Below are 19,728 nucleotides of genomic sequence, written 5' to 3'. Positions count from 1 at the left end.
CCTAGAAGCTGAACATGAGAAGTGAGCAGGTACTCCTAATATTCTTATTAGCAGTACATCTGACCCACTGCCTGACTAATGCTTCAGCATCTCTCCACGAGGGGGTCCCACATGAATCTCTCCCATGTCCTGGAAGAAGCTACCAGATACCTCTTCCATCAGCAGTGCTTACTATATACACAGCTTTGAGAGATTATAGGAAATAGTACACACAAAGTAAGAACTCAGTATTATGAGCTGACAGTTCATTGGAATTTTAGACTTAATGTGATAAGGAAAAGACCAAAAAAAAAAAAAATTCCCAACCCAAAAGAGAAGTCTTCTTTTAAGTTGTTTGTCAGAATTGTCCAAGAAACTCTCAAAACATTGTAGGAACTTTCTTGTCTCCAGACGTGGATCATAAGTCCTTATTGCTGAATACATTATGCAGTTCAGACACAGAGCCCAGAGGATCTGCTCTGAAAACGACCCCCTGAGGACTAGCCTTTATTATATCAGTAAGTGCTACTCAAACGTTCAAAGGCAGGATACAGCCAAGAGTGCTACCCATCATGATACCTAGGAATCATAGTGACCATCATGTATGACATCCCTAAGGGTATGATACTGACATGCATATCTTGGTGGTAACCAACAACTCTCTCGCTGAACTTGAAATCCACTCAATACATGAAATTATGTCTGCTATAATAACTAGAAACCTTGCCAACTACCCATATCTAATGAAGTCATAGATTTTCGAGGAGAACCTGCGACCACCTCTTTACTAAACCAGCATAATCCTTAACTGTATTCTAAACACTTATTCTTATACCTACAGATAAATGTAGTTTTTATCCCTTATCAAGGAAACTTTCTTTCCAACAGAGACCATCACACGAAACAATAATCTATCAAAATTCAGAGTTGTGGAGTCTTAACTAGTTCATCTACTACACAACTCCGGCATCTAAGGCCCAAGGATTATTTCAGAAGAGAGGGCCCAGAGATTGTAAGAGCCATAGGAACAGGAAGTTTGTTGAGAGATTGTGTCTTCTAGGAGTATCAGAAGCTAAATGAAGGACAATGAGGTCTCACTAACATGGCTGCCTAAAGCAGAGAGCAGAAGAAACAGTCTTCCCAGGGAAAGCATACCAGTTGTCTATCCAATAACCAGGGTCAGCTCTGAAGACATATGCATACAAGTGCCACTATATAGATTGAAATGTTTGGATTTATATATTTAGGAATCCACACATAGATGCAACAATAAAAATGAAAAGATAAAAGTCATGAATATCAAAGGAAAGGGTAGCACATATGGACAAGTTTGGAGAGAGGAAAGGAAAAGGTGAAATGATATAACTATATTAAAATACCAAAAATATTTTAAAAAGCAATGCTATGGGCTTATTTTGGCTTATAGTTTCAAGTGGGGAAGTCATAGCACGAAGAGTTTGAGGGAGCTGGGCACATGAGTTACATGTTCATAGTCAAGAGCCAGCAAATAACGCATACCCAAGTTCAACTTCTTCTCTTTCCTATACAGTCCAGGATCCCAGCCTAGAGAATGACACCATCCTCAGTGGGCGGGTCTTCCCATGTCAGTTAATCTAATCATCATCATCTGCCTGTGCAAACATGCCCAAAGGTTCATCTCTTAGGTAATTCCAGCCCTCCTCAAGTTGACAGTTATGACTAACCATCACTCTCTCTGACAAGTGAAACGGCACCTCAGGGCTAATGAGGGTGTTCTACCCATGCCTTTTGTTTTGTTTTGTTTTGTTTTATGTATGTGGAGGGGTGGTGGATTTTGTTTTGTTTTGTTTTGTTTTTGTTTGGTTTGTTTGTTAGCTTTTTGGCATGAGGGGACCTCAAACCCATCTAGAGAGTCATGAGAAAGATTTCCTCTCTGATTCCTTTGTACATCTTGGAGCCCAGGTCTCTCATCTCATTTCTAAAGATAATATATGTGGTATAGGAAAGGCTAGGAGGTTTTGAGGTGCTGGTGGTTATGACCCCTGCTAGAAAAGTAATGTATGACATGCTATCTGCTGTTGATAAGTGGTCCTCACTAAAAGGCAAGGGAGAGGGCACAGGGTGTGGACCTAATAAATGTGAGTTCTTGTAGCAGAAGTTTACAGAGCTGATGCTATAGGTAAGGATAAATAATCTGACATTGCAGCCAGGTAGCCAGGGTTCTAGGGGACCAATATCAGTGAGGCCATCTTGCCTATCTGGCCTAGCTCACAGAAGCCTGAAGGAGGTGGGGAAGGCAATAAAACCTGCATTCTCCAATCTTATTTCTAAATAGCTTCGGAATGTAGATATTTTCTGGGCCTCAGCTATCTGGTTAGCATATATTGCAACTCCTTGTTACTGTGGCAAAGGAATCTTACTAGAATCACTTAAGGTTACAGCTTTGCTTACAGTTCAGGGGAATGTGACCCATTGTAGTTGGGAAGGGTAGGGGGCAGGAAAGTGAGGCAGCCAGTAACCTTCCATGTAGTTCAAAAGATACCAGCAATGGTTCCTGGGTTGCCTTCCTTTTATGAGGTCTTGGATCATAGCCTGAGAAATGGAATCGCCCATATTACAGGCGGTTTTCCTACACTCACTAGGCTAATCTAGAGACACCCTCTCATAGGTAAGCTTAGAGGTTTATCTCTTTGATATCAAATTGGCTGTCATCATTAAGTATCACAGTAGGAAATTCATGTTTAGGTTAGGGGTAAGCTTTCCAGAGATTTAAGAAGCCTTAGAAGATGAAGGAAAGTATTAATTTTTTAAACTAGTATCTATCTGTGTGAATTTATATGTAGGTGTCAGAAGGGGCCAGCTGTACTGCTGTGTCCTTAGTTGACATTATCAGAAGGTATCATATAGAAATATACTACTATCCCCATCAGAGTCCAGCAGTGTCCAGCAGTGCTGCAGAGGACAGGGACTTAGATTTTCCCAGTAGTATGAAATAATTCACAAGGCTTGCTTGTTATTCATACAGAGAACATTAATAGCACAAGATCCTGAAGCCCTGCCTTCTCAAGGCTGGAGCCCAGCTACAGGAATGAGGAGCTGGATCCTTACTTTGAGGGCCTCACGCCCTCCCTCTCTTTGTGTATGGAAAATAATTGATTAAAAATGAACTTGCATTGAAGAGCAACAGGTCTATGAAAACACCTGGACTCTTTAGAGATAAATGATAACCAATGACTTGAAGTCTGCTCTGGGGAAAATACCTTCATTTATGAAAATGAAATTATGTGTCATCAAATTTATAGCAGGCAGGCAACTGACAGGAATGGGGGGTATACTATATCATGACCTATGTCTCTCGCATACACACATGCACACACACATGCACATATCAGGCACATGCACACATGCATATACACAAACAAATGCCTGTGTGCAAACCTTCATGACAAGTGATTTGTGACTGCTAATGTTTGAACCTGTATGTATGCACCAAATGTAATTTCGTACATAGCTTTCCCACCGAAATGACACCAAGTTCTTTCTTTTCTTGCCTTCTGTCTGAATTCATGGGTCCAACATGTGTGAAAATGCAAAGATTTAAATGCCTAAAAACTGTTGCTAAATAAAAGTAAGCACAGCAGCTATAACACATTCAATTTCTATTATGTTCTCCAAACATCCAGCCTCATTACACATCTTCCGATTTATCATCCTCCCTTTTGGTGAGCCACACAGAGAAAAGTGGCTAACTAATTGAGTTTGTAAGCCGTTTGTCACTGAGTGTGATTTAAATGTAATTTTTCTCTCCTCCCTCCTTAAGACTGGATATTACCAAACTTTTCATCCCTGCCTACTTGATGGATGACACTGCATCTCAGTGTTTAATTTACATTTCTCTAAATGAGTAATGTCCAGTAATTTTTTTATGCTTGGCAGTCATTTCTGTTTCTCTTTCAGTGGCTTATTTGTGGTATATCCCTCTATATTATAGGCATGGATCATCACTCTACTGACTATGATAACATTTGACTTATAAAGTTTTGTATGTATGCATCATAAGCCTGTGTGTGCCTATTTATTTTATGTAAAGATGTATAGGAATGTAATAATTGTTACTTCTGGCAACTATATAGTAACAGAGAATGGGGAAAGAGGGAAATATGTATACTTTTACTCTTCTGTTGCTGCACACACACACACACACACACACACACACACCACCACCACCACCACCACACATATACATATATATACATACATATAAGTTTTATATATATATATATACATATATATATATGTTTCTTTTGAATAGTTCTCATTGGAAAATAATTATATATTATATGGGGTACAGTGTGAGGTTTTGATGAATGTTTGTACTATAGAGTCTACATATACATATTTCTGTATATGTATGTGTTGACTATTACATTAAAAAGTAAATTAGAAATAATTTGCTTTTAGCAGGGGAATAATAGAAAAGTGACTATGTGAGTCACATGCCACTCATTCTACAGTCTTTATGGATTAGGTATCAGTAATGTCAGTGAGCCAGAGACTTAAGTGCCTATAAGGAAGAATGGAAGCTGAGGGAAGATGAGGTGTTCCATCCAAAAGCAATTCCAAACTTATGGTACTTTGCTGGCCTAAGGACTGGTGTGGATGGTTTTTTTTTGTCCAGAAGTAACTCCTTGTACACATTGGGAGAGGAGAACAGGAGGAGAATGGAGGATAGGACAGCGGCATCTGCCCTGAGAGCCCAGAGGGCCACTGCCAACCAGCTTCCTGCTCTTTCCACTATGAAAAGTAGCAGATATAGAGACTGGCTTTTAATTGAGAGATGCTTTAGGCTATGAGAGTCCTGGAGTGTCTGGGTGGTCGACCTTGTTGTTTTTCCCATGGGGCTGTAAACCCCTTCAGCTCCTCCAGTCCACCCCCTGAACTCCTCTATTAGTGACTAAACCATCAGTCAAGGGGTTTATACATGGTTCCAGCCAAAAATGGCAGAGGAATGCTTTGTGGAGCATCAGTGGGAGGAGAAGTTCTTGGTCCCATGAAGGCTCAATAGATGCCCCAACAAAGGGAAATCAAAGTGGGTCCGGTAGAGGGGCATATTCTTGGAGGCAGGGGGTGGGAGGAGGGGTTGAAGGTTTTCGGGGAGGGGGAAACTGGGAAAGGTTTTAGCATTTGAAAAGTAAGTGAAGATTATATTCAAGAGAGAGAGAGAGAGAGAAAAAGAGAGAGAGAGAGAGAGAGAGAGAGAGAGAGAGAGAGAGAGAGAGAGAGAAACTTTTATGGAAAAATTTTCTACATTTAATATTTATCTCTATTCTCAGGCTTTTCTCCTACCATATTGTGTTTTGGAATTAAGATGATATATGTCAAGTATGTCAAGAAAATTCTATCATATCTTTCAGTCAGAGTCAATTTCCATAAAACATTTGTAAGAGTTCTGGTTCTGAATATCATATAGTACAACTGTATGGGACTGTGCAAGTACAAATATAAATCTGTCAAGTAAAATAGTTTGAGACAAGAATTTAATATGCAGCCCAGGTCAGCCTCAAGATTGTGATCCTCTTACCTCAGCCTTCTGAGTGCTATGATTATGAACATATGTTATCATGCCTGTTAAACTTTTCTTTGTTATAAATTGTTGTTTTTATACCCACAGATAAGTGTAGTCTTCACTCATCTAGAAAATTCTTTGCAACTGAAAAGGGACCATTATAGAAAACCACAACCAGCCAAAATACAGAGTTCTGGATCTCAGTCCTACTGGATACATCTATACAACAATCCCTCATCTAAAGCTAAAGAAATATTCACTAAGAGGGGGCAGAAAGATTGTAAGGGCCAGAGGATCAGAGAGTTTGCCCTGAGATTGTGGCTCCTAGTAAAATAAAATGTTATGCTAATTTAAGTCCCACCAACATGACTGTCTAAACTTGAGCTGAACAAGGATGCCATCAATAAAGAGACATGGCAAAGTGGGCAGAGAAAAGCCCATGGGTCTCAACCATATACAAAGAACTATGGGCAGTCAAGGAAAGCTAGGAGACGAAGAGGTGGTCTTCCTCAGGGAAGAGCACACCAAATGCTTGACTACCAAATGGGAAGGCCTGAAAAGATAAAGAACCACTATACGGACTAAACAGTTTATATTTGGGGACATTTATGTAGAGACATACATGTGTACAATAACAATGAGTGGAAAATAAAAAGAGGCCATGAATTTGAAAGAGGGGGGAGAGATGGGAATGTTTAGAGGGAGGAAAGAGAAAGGAGGAAAATTGTAATTATATTATTATCTCAAGATTAAAAACAACCCCCCCCCAAAAAAACAAAACAACAACAACACTTAATAAGACTAGTTCTTCAAGACAATGAATGATAATATTTTGTGGATAAATCTGCCTAGTGTTTGTGTTTAGAGTCTGTGGAACACCCTGACTAACTCATACCCTTTCCATTCCTTGCTATGCCCTCTCCCTGTGTGACCTTTCTCCTCATGCCCGTCTATCTGCTAACCTGGGAGAATCTTTGTGCCCTTTGCTGTCTTTCTGTCTAATTGTTCTTGTCTTAAAGGTTTATGATAACCCAGTAGCAAATTGTACTGACATATAATGGCTTGTTTGTGTTCAAAATGACTAGGACTGTTTCATTGTTTTAAAAGACCCTGGGATGCTCATTGGTGAAGGCTACAAAGATCTCCCCCAAAACCTTGCTTCTGCACTGTTCCCCATGCCTGGTGACAGAGTGTAAAGGATGCCATAAGAGCCTCAAGTCAAAATCTCTAGGAATAGATGTCGCTGAAACAGTCGTCCTCGTCTCTGGATGAGAAGAACAGTGTATGAAGTAGCAAAGTCAAATCAGACTTTGACTAGTTAAGATTGAGGTTAATGTCTACAGTCTACAATGCATTAAAAACTTCCCTATGAACCAGAAGTAGATCTTTCCCTCACATATTTACTCAAATTAAAATAGATATGAATTGCTTGGAAAGCTCTAATGTGAGAAATTTGTATAAACATCTTAGTAACAAATAGATGCTCTGGTTCTTCTCCAAACAAGTACACACACACACACACACACACACACACACACAGAGAGAGAGAGAGAGAGAGAGAGAGAGAGAGAGAGAGAGAGAGAGAGAGAGAGAGATATGCATGTACACACTGTAATGGTGCTTTACATAGGACATTCTTAATCATTATATAGAACTAAAAGCACTTCTACCTACTCTATGGCAATGACCTTTGGGAAGAAGCAGACAGTGCCCTAAGTATATGATGTTTCTATAACATTTGGCTGTACTACCTTTCCCTGTTCATTCAGACAGTTTGCACTGAAGCTAATAATGATGCTGATTTGACTATATTTGATTCATGGAGCCTTCTGGAGCTCCACAGGCCAGATTGACCTTCTGTCTCTGCATCTAATAGTTGAATGATACTGAACCAGTCACCAAAACTCTATGCCCCTTTATCTTATGAAAAAATAGAAATAATAGGATATACTTTACAAGGCTGGCCATAAAATTAAGTAAGTACACCAGTTCATAGTACATAGAAAAGGTACATGTGTTAAACCTTAAAAATGAATCAGCATTGTTATTGATGTTATTAGTACCATACTGCATTATTTTTTATAAATTAGACTGATACTATTTTATTCCATGGGGAACCACTAAAAGTATAGACTACAACTTCAGAAATCTCTTACAAGATCAGTTTTCAGTGTTCTATAACCCTTGCTTGGATAAATTCTTTCCTTAAATGGATATGTTTACTACATGTTTATCATCTTCATGTTTGTGGATTTGTACTTGATTTATTCTAGGCTCTGAGAAGCACTTAGAAGTACCTAAAAAGAAAAAGTACAGTTTTAGTTTGTTCTGAACAGAATTGGAAGATTTTAAACTAACTTGAATTACAGGCTTAAACGGTAGATAATATGTAACAACACATTCCCTCATAGAATTCCTTCATAGATGTTTTTACATCCTAAGTACAGGAACAAGGGAATGGTGATTTTATACATATTTAGAGATAGCTGTGCTAGATTTGATGAATGTGTATTTTGGAGGTTTCAGTTATTCAGTGATCAGACATTATTTTAAAACTAAACAGTCATCACTTGAAATTTTCCCTCAAATACATAATAGGCTTTGAATATATTGCTAAGATTTTACTTTCAAATTTCTCATTTCAAACACTCTGATATCAGATTTTGAATCTAAAGTAATATTAACCACATGTGTCACTTCGAGTCATAGCTACTCTGCTTTTGACAACAGGACAGGTGACAGCTGACCTTAACTTCAGAGGAAAGAAAATAACAGCACTGAGACATTTCCCATGGAATGTGTACCGTGTAAGACTGTGTGCTTAGGACAAATGCGGGGCATACATACATCTACTGCCCTGGAAGGATGCTCATGCCGAATCACTCTTAGGAAAGTGAGTCAGGGAAATGCAACAACAACAACAACAACAAAAAAGATGCTAAGTCTGGCAGCGCAGAGGGCAGTCAAGTAAATGATGGTGTTTCCCATTGAGAATTTTATTTAGCATCAAAAATTATGCTTGGAAGAATATATACAAGCATGGGAAATACTTATCACATATTAAGTGAAATCACTATCATAGCATTTCAATGTAGTAAATATCTCCTTTGTGCTTTTACTCGTAAGTGCTGCCCTTAGACTATGACACAATCATGCAAAGCATCACTATCTCTGGGAAATGTTATCACCAGGGTTTTTTTTAATGTATGGATATTGTATATTTGTGGCTTTAAAAGTCCCTGCAATGAGTTTGGGCTCCTAAGGGAAAATTAGTGATATCCAGGATGATTGGAAGAGATTCTCAGAGCACATAGAAGCCAAAATGTCTCCAAGCTGCATTATTAGTAAAAACAGTGAAGAGTTTTACAAAGTTTTATAAGTTGGTATCTCTAATAATTATCCACACATGCTAGTAAATTAAGAAATAGAACCTACAAATGCTCTTTAGAGAGCATTTGAGAGAAGCCAATGTGGAAATCATATTATAAGGATAGTTTTATTATTCCTTACTTCACTATAAGGAGGCAGAAATCCTTCACACCCTCACTTTGGAGGAGACAACACACTGTGGTAAGACTCACTTTGTCAAAAGTCATTCTATTGGTACCAAGTACAACAGAAGTTTTGCCCAGATGTAAGATCTCACCCCAATATTCTAGTAACTACATCAAAATGATTGCTTCATATTTATTTTTCATATAGGGTGTTGGATCCTCCAAACAAATTTAACTGTAGCATCATGTAGACTTGTCCGTGCAAGCCCATAGATTTGAGAATGGCATGTTATTTATATATCCATATTCATTATCAGACTAAAGAACTTTTTTCTTGGCTTTTGCTTAGAAGATAGAGGTGATCATCCCTTCTTTAGCAACAACCACACTGATGGTAAATGGTTTCCAAAATGAAATAAACTTGCCCTAAGAGTAAAATATTGCTGTCATATGGTTTATTATCAAACACAAAGACAGAGCCAAATGCCATTTGCACTTATGTCTGCACAGTCAATACACTGTATGCTGTATTTTTCATTCAAAATCTGAAGGCAATTCCATCCTAGGTCAAGAGTGACAAAAATTAACTAGAATTGGGATGGAGATTTATAGTTAACAACCTCAATGCTTTCTTTGGCCAAGACTTAGGAGACTATGATAGCTTTATGCTGTAGAATGCCTCCTGCCTTCTTGGATCAAGAGCTTCCTCCTAGGAGACTCCAACAATGACTTTAGAAGGCTTGCTTCCGGCCTTTTGCTCATTAGCAGTGCCTCATGGTATTCACTGTGATATGGAACGGTCTGTGTCATAATCCAATCGAGTTGACCTCAATATCACTGATATTACTGTTTTCTATGTATTTTGAAGGGAGAGTGCAGTGTACTATATAGATGCTTAGTAGTATTCCTTGGTCTCTATCTACTAGAAACAAATAGTGGAAATGCCCCCCCCCTTACTTTGATAAGAAACTCTAATAAAATGTCTCCAGATATTACCAGATGACTCCTGGAAGAAATTGTTCCAGTACAGACCTGATAGCACTGTTTTCTCCAACTTGGCTTACTCACGTAATTTGAGACAAAATTGACTTTCCTGGGATTGGAAGTACAGCTGTGCTGGTCATGTAAGCTTGTCCCTATGGCTGTAGTTGACCAGGCAAAAGTGCCCTCTTGACCCAAGATGGAACAATATATTCTGTTGTCTCAGAAATCATATTTACAGAATATTCATTAAATATTCTTTATTGAAGCTTTACTCTCATGCAAGTGAAATCAGAATAGTGCCTTTCCCTCATTTCTAATTCACAAGAGGGTGTGCATCTAAATGCTTGAAGAGGGAATTGAGCACTGCAAAAGAGAATAAAGCAAGCGAAGATCAGAAACCAAAGAAAGATGATGGTTAGCAGCTACCTAAAAAATTCCCTGTGGTTGGTTAATGCAGAATTCTTTCACTTCCTAAAATATCTTATATTTTCTTTACCATAGTTTCTCTCTCTAATTACCTACTGATCCATAAAGAAAGACACAAAGCACACTAGTATCTAGAAAGTGTCCTCACCCTGCATATCTAGAGAAAGAAGGGTAGACCTAAGCCAAGAGACAGAAGCTCTCAGCACTGTTCTATGACCCTGTACAAATGGGCCAGTTCCTTGAGTCCTAATTCTTCTGGTGAAAAATTAGGAGATCAAATCACACCTATACTTTAAAATTATGGTAACTGCAGAAAACCATAGGTTAAGTGCATGACCATAGTATATAAGATTATCTTAAAGGTGGCAGCAAGATTTAGGATTAAAGTCTGTTATACTGTTAAAAGTCAGACAAGAAGTGATTTTTCAAAGCACGTATCAAGAAGATTATCCTACTGTTCTTACTCTGTTTCTTTATGTTTGCATTGGCAAGAAAAAGGAGCCTCCTCTGGTATGCAGCCTCCAACATGGCCTCTGATGATTTGTGTTTGTCTTCATATTCTGGCAACTTACCTTTATACTGTGGAGGGGAGACTGGTGTAACCATTGGGGAAGTAACAAAAGAAAGAAGAATGCTTATAGATGGTCTGGGAAAACCTAATATGTTATAAAGATACCAAGATTACAATGGAGAGGTCCGCGTGGTGGGGAACAAAAGCATTTGCCAACAGTAGTACAAGCACCAACAGTAGTACAAGCAAGCTGTTGTAAAGCTTTCCCTCCCCACCCCCCCACCCCCAAACCCCAGTCACCATTGTAGATCTCAGTTGCAGCTACGGGAGAGTTTTGGAGCCAGAATCTCCCAGCTAAGTTTAATTCTTGATCTTCCAGCATGATTGGATAATATTTAGAATTTGATTAAATCTATTTATTCGAGACAAGGCTTTGCTTAGCCCATGTTGATCTGGAACTTCCTCTGTAGCCAAGGTTGACTTTGATCCCCTGTCACTACCTCTTAAGCATTGAGATTACAAGAATTCACAACCATGCCAGGTTTATGCCATCCTGGGGACTGAATCCAAGGCTTTGCACATGGTAGGCAAGCATTCTACTAATTGAAACACCATTCTCACCCAATGTTTTGTATTTTCAGCTATTATATTTGGGTGTCACTTATAACACAGAAATAGACAATTCATATAACACCAATAGGATGTTTGGTAGCATTAAATGAAGTCCTATGAGCAGTATGTACCAGATTTTGGCACATAGGCGCACTCAAAGCAATGGTGATCATTCACACATGTATCCACAACAACTAGAGTAATACCTGGCAGTACCACTAAATATCTTTTAAATAGATATTAGGTACTGTCAACTTCTCTGTCACTAACACCATCACCATCCTATATAGTCTCAATCAAAATCACTTTCCAAATAAGTTGGCAACCATACATTTCTTGTCCTAAAATTCTTTTACTTTAATTTTCTTTTAAAATATTAAAATAATGCTACCTGCCATCTCCCCCAAAGCCAGATGTGTATGTATGTGTTTCTCTTTGTGTGTATGTTTGCTGCTATCATGATACCTGTGACTAGGTAATTTACAAACATAAATTAATTTACATAGCTCTAGAGGCTTGGACTTATAAGATCAATTCATGAACATCTGGTGGAGGCATTTGGTTATACATCCCCACACAGTGGGGACATGAAAAAGAAGGGCACAAAAAGGGACTGAATTAACCTATTTAAATGGCATTAACCTCATGTAAATGGTGCAGCCCTCACCATTGACTGAGGCGATGGCTCAGTCACCTCCTAGATGCCTCACCTTTCTGCACCATCAACAATAGCAGTCTGCTTTCAACATGGGTCTTGGAGCAGACACTCAAACCAATACCAGAGGAACCAGAGTTCATGTCTATACTGAGTTCTGGCATTTGACTGCACAACACTTTAGACATGCCTCTGGCATGATCCAGAACCACAGTTAGTTTACACACGAAAACACATTATCCAGTGACTTCATGAATGAACACCCATGTGAGAGTGCTAAAAATCCATTGCTCACCATCCACACAGGAAGGTCGGTTTCTTGTTGTCCCGGCCACTTTCCCAGGTAGACAGGAACATTTCACTGTTTGTGACCGCTCCTCAATACGGTTCTTGTTACAACACCTGTGGGCTGCGATCACTTCACAGGTCCCTCCTTCTGGCAAGAGAATAAAAAGAGGACCATCTATTAGATCTAACCCAAGGGTTACTTAGACATATAAGACTAGGCAGACAGGTTAAAGAAAAGGACAGAATTATAGAGGGATTCTGTGAAACAGAATTGCTAAAGAGCTCTCTTTCATGATCCGTACAGTCTCAGAGAACACAGGCATCGCCCTACTGCACTGAAAACAGTGAAGAACACCAGCAAATTAATGGGCATCTCAAGATGTGACTACTCTGGACTGGATGTAATAGAAATCAGTGGAGCAGCAAATGCCTGCAGCTAAAATGCCAAGTAAAGAGACCACCTGATTTAGATGCACTGTCCTGAGCACTCTTACCTGCCCTATGTGCATTTGAGATTCTCTGAACACCCACTACTGATAAGCAAAAGAACACCAGTGATGCAGAAACCACAGTGCTAGGAGAGTGGCCAGGATACTGTTCTCCTTCCCATTGCCTGCCCATGTCAATGGGGCTAGATTGAATGAAAATCTAGTCTGTTGAGGGATACCTGGGTTATTTTCAGGTTCTGGCTATTATAAATGGGGCTGCTATGAACATAGTGGAGCACATATCCTTATTACCTGCTGGGGAATCCTCTGGGTATATGCCCAGGAGTGGTAGAGCAGGATCCTCCAGAAGTGACGTGCCCAGTTTTCTGAGGAACTGCCAGACTGATTTCCAGAGTGGTTGTACCAATTTGGAACCCTACCAGCAGTGGAGGAGTGTTCCTCTTTCTCTACATCCTAGCCAACACCTAGTGTCTCCTGAATTTTTAATTTTAGCCATTCTGACTGGTGTAAGGTAAAATCTCAGGGTTGTTTTGATTTGCATTTCCCTAATGGCTAAAGAAGTTGAGCATTTTTTTAAGATGTTTCTCTGCCATCCGAAGTCCTTTGGGTGAAAATTCTTTGTTTAGCTCTGTACCCCATCTTTAATAGGGTTATTTGGTTTTCTGGGGTCTAACTTCTTGAGTTCTTTGTATATATTGGATATTAGCCCTCTATCTAATGTAGGGTGGAAGAATGGATGCAAAAAAATGTGGTATATATAAACAATGGAGTACTAGTCAGCCATTAGAAACAATGAATTCATGAAATTCTTAGACAAATGGATGGAGCTGGAAAACATCATACTAGTGAGGTAACCCAGTCTCAAAAGATCAATCATGGTATGCACTCATTAATAAGTGGATATTAGCCTAGAAAATTGGAATGCCCAAAACATAATCCACACATCAAATGATGTACAAGAAGATTGGAAGAGTGGCCCCTGGTTCTGTAAAGACTCAGTGTAGCAATATAGGGCAAAACCAGAACAGGGAAGTGGGAAGGGGTGGATGGGAAAACAGCGGAGGGAAGAGGGCTTATGGGACTTTTGGGGAGTGGGGGGTCAGAAAAGGGGAAATCATTTGAAATGTAAATAAAAATATATCGAATTAAAAAAAAAAGAAAATCTAGTCTGGAATCATTGCAAAACCCAGGTGGCATGCACAAATGAAAGGGAGGATTTCTGGAGGAAATGGTATGTGATTTCCATGGCATGGCTAGACATAGGATTTCATTTAAATTGTTAGGGCTCACCTAGGCATGTATCCATGTATCTGGGCGTTCTAATGGATTCCACCCTGTACTAGATCCTGCGTACGTGAGCTGCTGGCTCAGTAAAGGTTGGTGGATATCAAGTTACTCCTTTTGCTTTGGATTTTTTGTTGTTGTTGTTAAGATGCCCAGAAATCATCTTTTTCCATCAGCTTTCCAAATTACAGCTATTCATTGCCATAGCTAGCATGAGTCAGTTCCCCTACCCTGGAAGCAATGAGGTTTGCCACCTTATGAAATATATCAGGAATTAACTTTCCCACCTTCAATGTTTTTAATTCAGAGACAATAGGTTTTCTTTTTACCAAAATAGGCTCCTGACCATTAGAGTTCTTGACATTCAGTCAGCAGAGATGACAAGAATCTGTTGAACAAGTGGTCAACATGTTGCTGTGTTATAAACTCTCAGGGGAGTGCATACTATCTATATACATAGAAGACATGTGGGGCACATAGGGAAGTGCAAAACTGCAAAATGGAAAGATGACAGGGGAAAGGGGATAAATAAGGCAATTTGCTTTTTGACAACTTAGTAGCAACATTATGTGTTAGGTACAGTGGGACCAGGTGGGGTTCCCTCCCACCGATATTTGGAAAGTTTAGAGAGAGTTTGTTGCCTGGGATCACTAGGGGAACAAGATGCTACTTGCATCCTATGGGTAGAGAGCAGGGATGTCATTAAACATCCTGCAATGCTCCATGACAACCTGCTCTAGCAAGGGAAAGCCTGACATAAAATATCAACAGTGTTGAGAAAAGTTTGTCTGCCTTTGGAGAAATCTATCCAAGTGACCCATCATAAGGGAAGAGTCCAAAGCTTAGCTCAGTTAATTTTCATTTGAATTTTACTCTGTTTCCTTAGTATGTGGAGGTCTTAAGTTTCCTCATCTCTAAAGTGGGAATAATAGTAATCATCACCTGCAGCAGAAACTGTGTGGTTAGCAAACACAGACACTTTTGTGCATGCCATGACTCAGGAGCCTAATAGAGCTGTCTCCTGATAGGCTCTGCCAGTGCATGACAAATACAGAACAATTACAAATATATGCTCGTAGCCATCCGTTGGACTGAGCACAGGGTCCCCAATGGAGGAGTTAGAGATAGGACTGCAGGAGCTGAAGGAGTTTGCAGCCCTATAGGAGGAACAACAATATGAACCAACTAGTACCCCCCAGAGCTCCCAGGGACTAAACCGCAAACCAAAGAGTACCCATGGAGGGACCCATGGCTCCAGCCACATGTGTAGCAGAGGATGGCCTCGTTGGACAAGGAGAGGCCCTTGGTCCTATGAAGGCTGGACATCCCAGTGTAGGGGAATGCCAGAACAGGGAAGCAGGTGTGGGTGCCTTAGTGAGCAGGGGGATGGGTAGGGGGTTTTCAGAGGAAAAACAAGGAAAGGGGATAACATTTGAAAGGTAAATAAAGAAAATATCTACTAAAAGAAAACAAAAAAGAAACAAGAGAGCATACCATAACCTACAGGGGTTACTGGTGAACCTGATACATGATCAAAAGCTTATAGCAATACCAGCCAGTTGTAGAGCGGATTTCTGTATGGGCATCCCTCTCTTTTTGTTTATTTGGTTTTGAAAGTGGTGATGACTAAAGCCAGGACCTTGTACATCTCAAGTTCAACTGCTCTTTTTCCTGTCTCGGCATATATGGTCTCTCCAGAGACAGCGTCTCTTAGCTCCTGTGCACCTCCATCACTCCAGCACATAGCAGAAGTTCTGAAGTCCTGTCTCTTAATGACAGTCCATCGACTTCCACCTTCCTCCAACATGCATGCACACATAAACTTGGAGAGAAAGAGAGAAGAGGAGAAAGAGAAGGGGACACATGCATATATAGGTAATACATAAGTATATGTGTGTGTGTGTGTGTGTGTGTGTGTGTGTGTGCGCGCGCGCGCGCGCGCGCGCGCGCGCGCGCGCATGCGTGGATAGAAGAGAGAAAGCCCACGAGATTTCTTTAGAGCTCAATGTCAAGATCAATTCCTTAGAGAATGCTTTGTCACCCTCCACAACTATTTATTCTCTTCACATTCTATGCATTTCCAAGTACCTGGTAGTCGGTGATTTTGGCCCTTCTCAGCCAAGCTGTAAATTAAGACAAGATCAAGGTTACTGTTTATTTATTTTTAGGCATATCAACATGGAGGATGTATAGAAGTCTTTTCTAAATGACTGAGTAAAATATATGAATTAACTAGCATTAATAGCAATACTCTAAGTTCCAGGTTCTGTAAACAGGTAGAATAGGAGACACATTTGCATATGGAGTCTCCATAGAATACTTCCAAGATTCCGAGTTGAAAGATGAGGCTGTAATGGTAGTTATGAAGAGCAGGCCTCATAATAACATGACAATCTGAGGCATCTTTTTAAAAACTCATTTTATTAATACAAAGTAACTTTAGATTTCCAGAAAATTTATGAAGAGTGTATCAAGGGGCCCCAAATATGCTATACTTTCCTGCTTATATTATCTAATTATTGGCATCTTCTGTATAATGCATTTGATGTTTATTTTTTCCTGGCATTAGGATCCAGTGCTACAATACCTGCCTGCTTAACACATTCTGGCTTTGATGGCTGGAAGCCCTTTCATTGGCTTGTGCATCACCTTGACATATGGTAAACAATGGATGTTTGTTTGGCTTTCATTGTGGGGAACTCCCTCACTTTCTGACTCTTCAGGCTATGCCAGGATCACATGCTCTAACATATTTGCATTAACCAAATTCTAAGCTCTGTTACATTTCCTTAGTTTTAACCTTTTCTATTCCAGGGTCCAACCAGACAAATGACATTGTGTTCATTTTCTATGTCTCCCTGGGTATCTCCTGGCTGTGACATTTTCTCAAACATTCAATTATTTTTTGATAACCTTGACATTTGGGGGTAGACTGGTGAGGAATTTTGTAGAGTGTCTTCCAATTGGGATTTATCTGCTTTTCTTATGATTTGAGTCGGGTTATGTGTTGTGGGAGGAAGATTGGAGAGGTAAATCCACTCTGGTCCCATCCTATCATAGGTTTACACTAACAATCAGCTTTGACTTGTTGATGCTGAATCTGGTCACCCAGCTGATGTTGTCAGATTTCTCTATTGTTATTGTACTTTTCCTTGCCTTCCCCTTTGTAGTATACTCCTTGGAAGGAAGTTTATGTGAATAGTCTACATTTTCACCCTTAGAAACTGAGGGTCTGGGTCTTGAAATTATTAGAATTCTTCTGCATGAGTTTGGTTTCTTTATCTCCATTTTCATGTATTTATTTATATCCATGTATACTCCTGTATTTTTAATTATGCATGCTATTATAATGTAGTATGAGGTCATTGAATTTTTTCAAACATCCCAGCTTTTACTATTGTAAAGTTTCTTTTGGCTTCTATTTCCCTTTGCCACAGTGACCATTGTAAGCTTGCTTTGTTTTTGGTCTTTATTCTGAATACTTCTTCAATTCCTGCCTCTTCAAGATGCTATAGAATGATCTTATACAACTCATTGTTTTATATACTAAAATGGCCATTTCTCCAAAGCAATGATTGGGGCATTTCAGAAATTTACTGTAAACAATGAACTAAGGCTTCCAAGCCAGTTAAAACAGGATTAAAGTAGAGGGGACTCCTCATCCTTCTCTCAGGAGAGTCGTTCCATTGCAGTGTGCCTTGAATAGCAATTTGGAAAAACAATGGGCAGTTCCCATGTGGGTGTTCCTTCAGTGCCATCTCTTTGGCAGCTATGTACAGGAGGAACTGGAGGGAAAAAAAGGTGACCAGACAGGAGGGACAAACATCACAGCACAATACTGAGCAGCAGCAAACAGCCAAGTTTGAACTTGGGTGAAGGGAAAGTATCTCCCGATCTCCACAGGTCTGGAGTTAGAGTTGATGGAACAAGGCCAGTGATACCTTACACCCTCACCCAGACACTCATGATGGCGTTGCTTTAGCTAACAGTTGTCAGCTACAACTACCTTCAATCAAGTCAGCAATAGCTTGGTTGACCCTTCATGAAAATAACACAAATTTAAGTGACTACTTGGCTTTAATACCAGACAGCAGCAACACTTGTGATGGAAAACAGCAGAAGGTATGTGGATGCTCCCTGGAGGCACTTTGAATCTTATTTGATTTACAGTTAAGTCAGCAGCTATGATAGACATACAAGATCATGAGTCTAGCATGGTAGAAACCAGCATCACCCCTAATATATAAATGAAACAACCAAGTCTCACATATAACTAATGACTTGCTTAGATGCACAGAAGAGTGACTGCTGTCTATCAGATTTCAAAGTTCATGGGGTTTGCATCTTGTACAAATGATTCTTCACTGATCAAAAGCATCCAGAAGTTTGCTGTGTCTCTTCTAGGGACTATCAAAGATAAATGTCCAGAATGCTTTTTGTCCCACCCCTGTGTGTCTCCTCATATGCCACTGTTCTTCTTTGCCCTTCTGCCTCCTCCGTGGACACTGGTCACATAGCCTGAGACAATCAAGCTAACATGCTAGGCACAGTCCTTCTCAGGTATTCCCAGATGACCCAGGACACTTTCCCTGCAGATTTCTGGCTCACCCTTAAGCCTCTTCATCTTTGCTCAGAAGTCACTGTGTAAGATGTCCAATTGATTACTCTATAGAAATAAATCTTAATTTCCTTAGCAGGCACACATGAGAGTCCTTCCTTTGATCTGCATCCTCTCCTAGAGTACCTTTATATGCTGTGTGCAATGTATTTATTATCCTGAATGCCCATGTATCCCTCACTGGCATGTAAACTTCTTATGGAGAGGGGGGTCCCTATCATTAAATCCTTTCTGACATATTATCAGAGCTCAAAAAGACTTTGAACACAAATCTACTTGTGTTTTCAGAATTGCTTAAAGATAGAGCTAGGAAGACGGACACACAGAGAATGAAAGAGCCCTGCAACTAGTAGGGACAGCGATGGCACTGAAGTAGTTAACTGGGGTTGGACTGCTGGCTCAGAAGGTAAAGTGCTTGTCACAGGAGCCTCAGGAACTAGTTCATATCACCATCACCCATGTGAGAGGATAGGTTGGTATGCAGCAATAAAGCCAAACTAGTGAGCCTCAGAGTAATCCAATAGTTAAACAAACCTCATTGTATAGCCCTGGACCATCTGCTTGTGCTGACAAAATGACAAGATTAAACATTTGATAGGAAAAGGTTCCCTCATGTTAGTATTTGTGGGTTTTTATAGGTTCTATAAAGGTCTAGCTGCCTTCACTACACAAAAGGAGTCTACACTATTGTAGTTTCTGAAATTTTAGCACAGCAAACTATTCTTTAATGCTAGCAAGCTAAGGATGAATGAAATCAATTTGATTTATCCAGTTATCATCTGTCCAAACCCAGTACTAAGTAGTAAATACTTGATGGATGGATTGAGAGGCACATGGACCTGAGAGGCACATGGTTCTAGAAAATAATTAAGAAAGGTGGATG

General features: G+C 39.8%; 1 protein-coding gene across 1 annotated transcript in view; it reads right to left on the bottom strand.

The window, feature by feature from the left end:
• The window catches only part of Tafa1 (TAFA chemokine like family member 1), a 529,280-nt gene that overhangs the window by 109,094 nt on the left and 400,458 nt on the right, over positions 1–19,728 (bottom strand). The window contains exon 2 of the mRNA XM_052172626.1: positions 12,502–12,642. Within this exon, the coding sequence (XP_052028586.1) occupies positions 12,502–12,642 (141 nt within the window). The remainder of the gene's footprint in view (positions 1–12,501; positions 12,643–19,728) is intronic.

Source organism: Apodemus sylvaticus, chromosome 2 (assembly GCF_947179515.1).
Source record: "Apodemus sylvaticus chromosome 2, mApoSyl1.1, whole genome shotgun sequence".
In the NCBI taxonomy this organism is placed as follows: Eukaryota; Metazoa; Chordata; class Mammalia; order Rodentia; family Muridae; genus Apodemus; species Apodemus sylvaticus.
The sequence above is the reverse complement of the archived record's forward strand: the minus strand, read 5'-3'. Positions and strand labels throughout refer to the sequence as shown.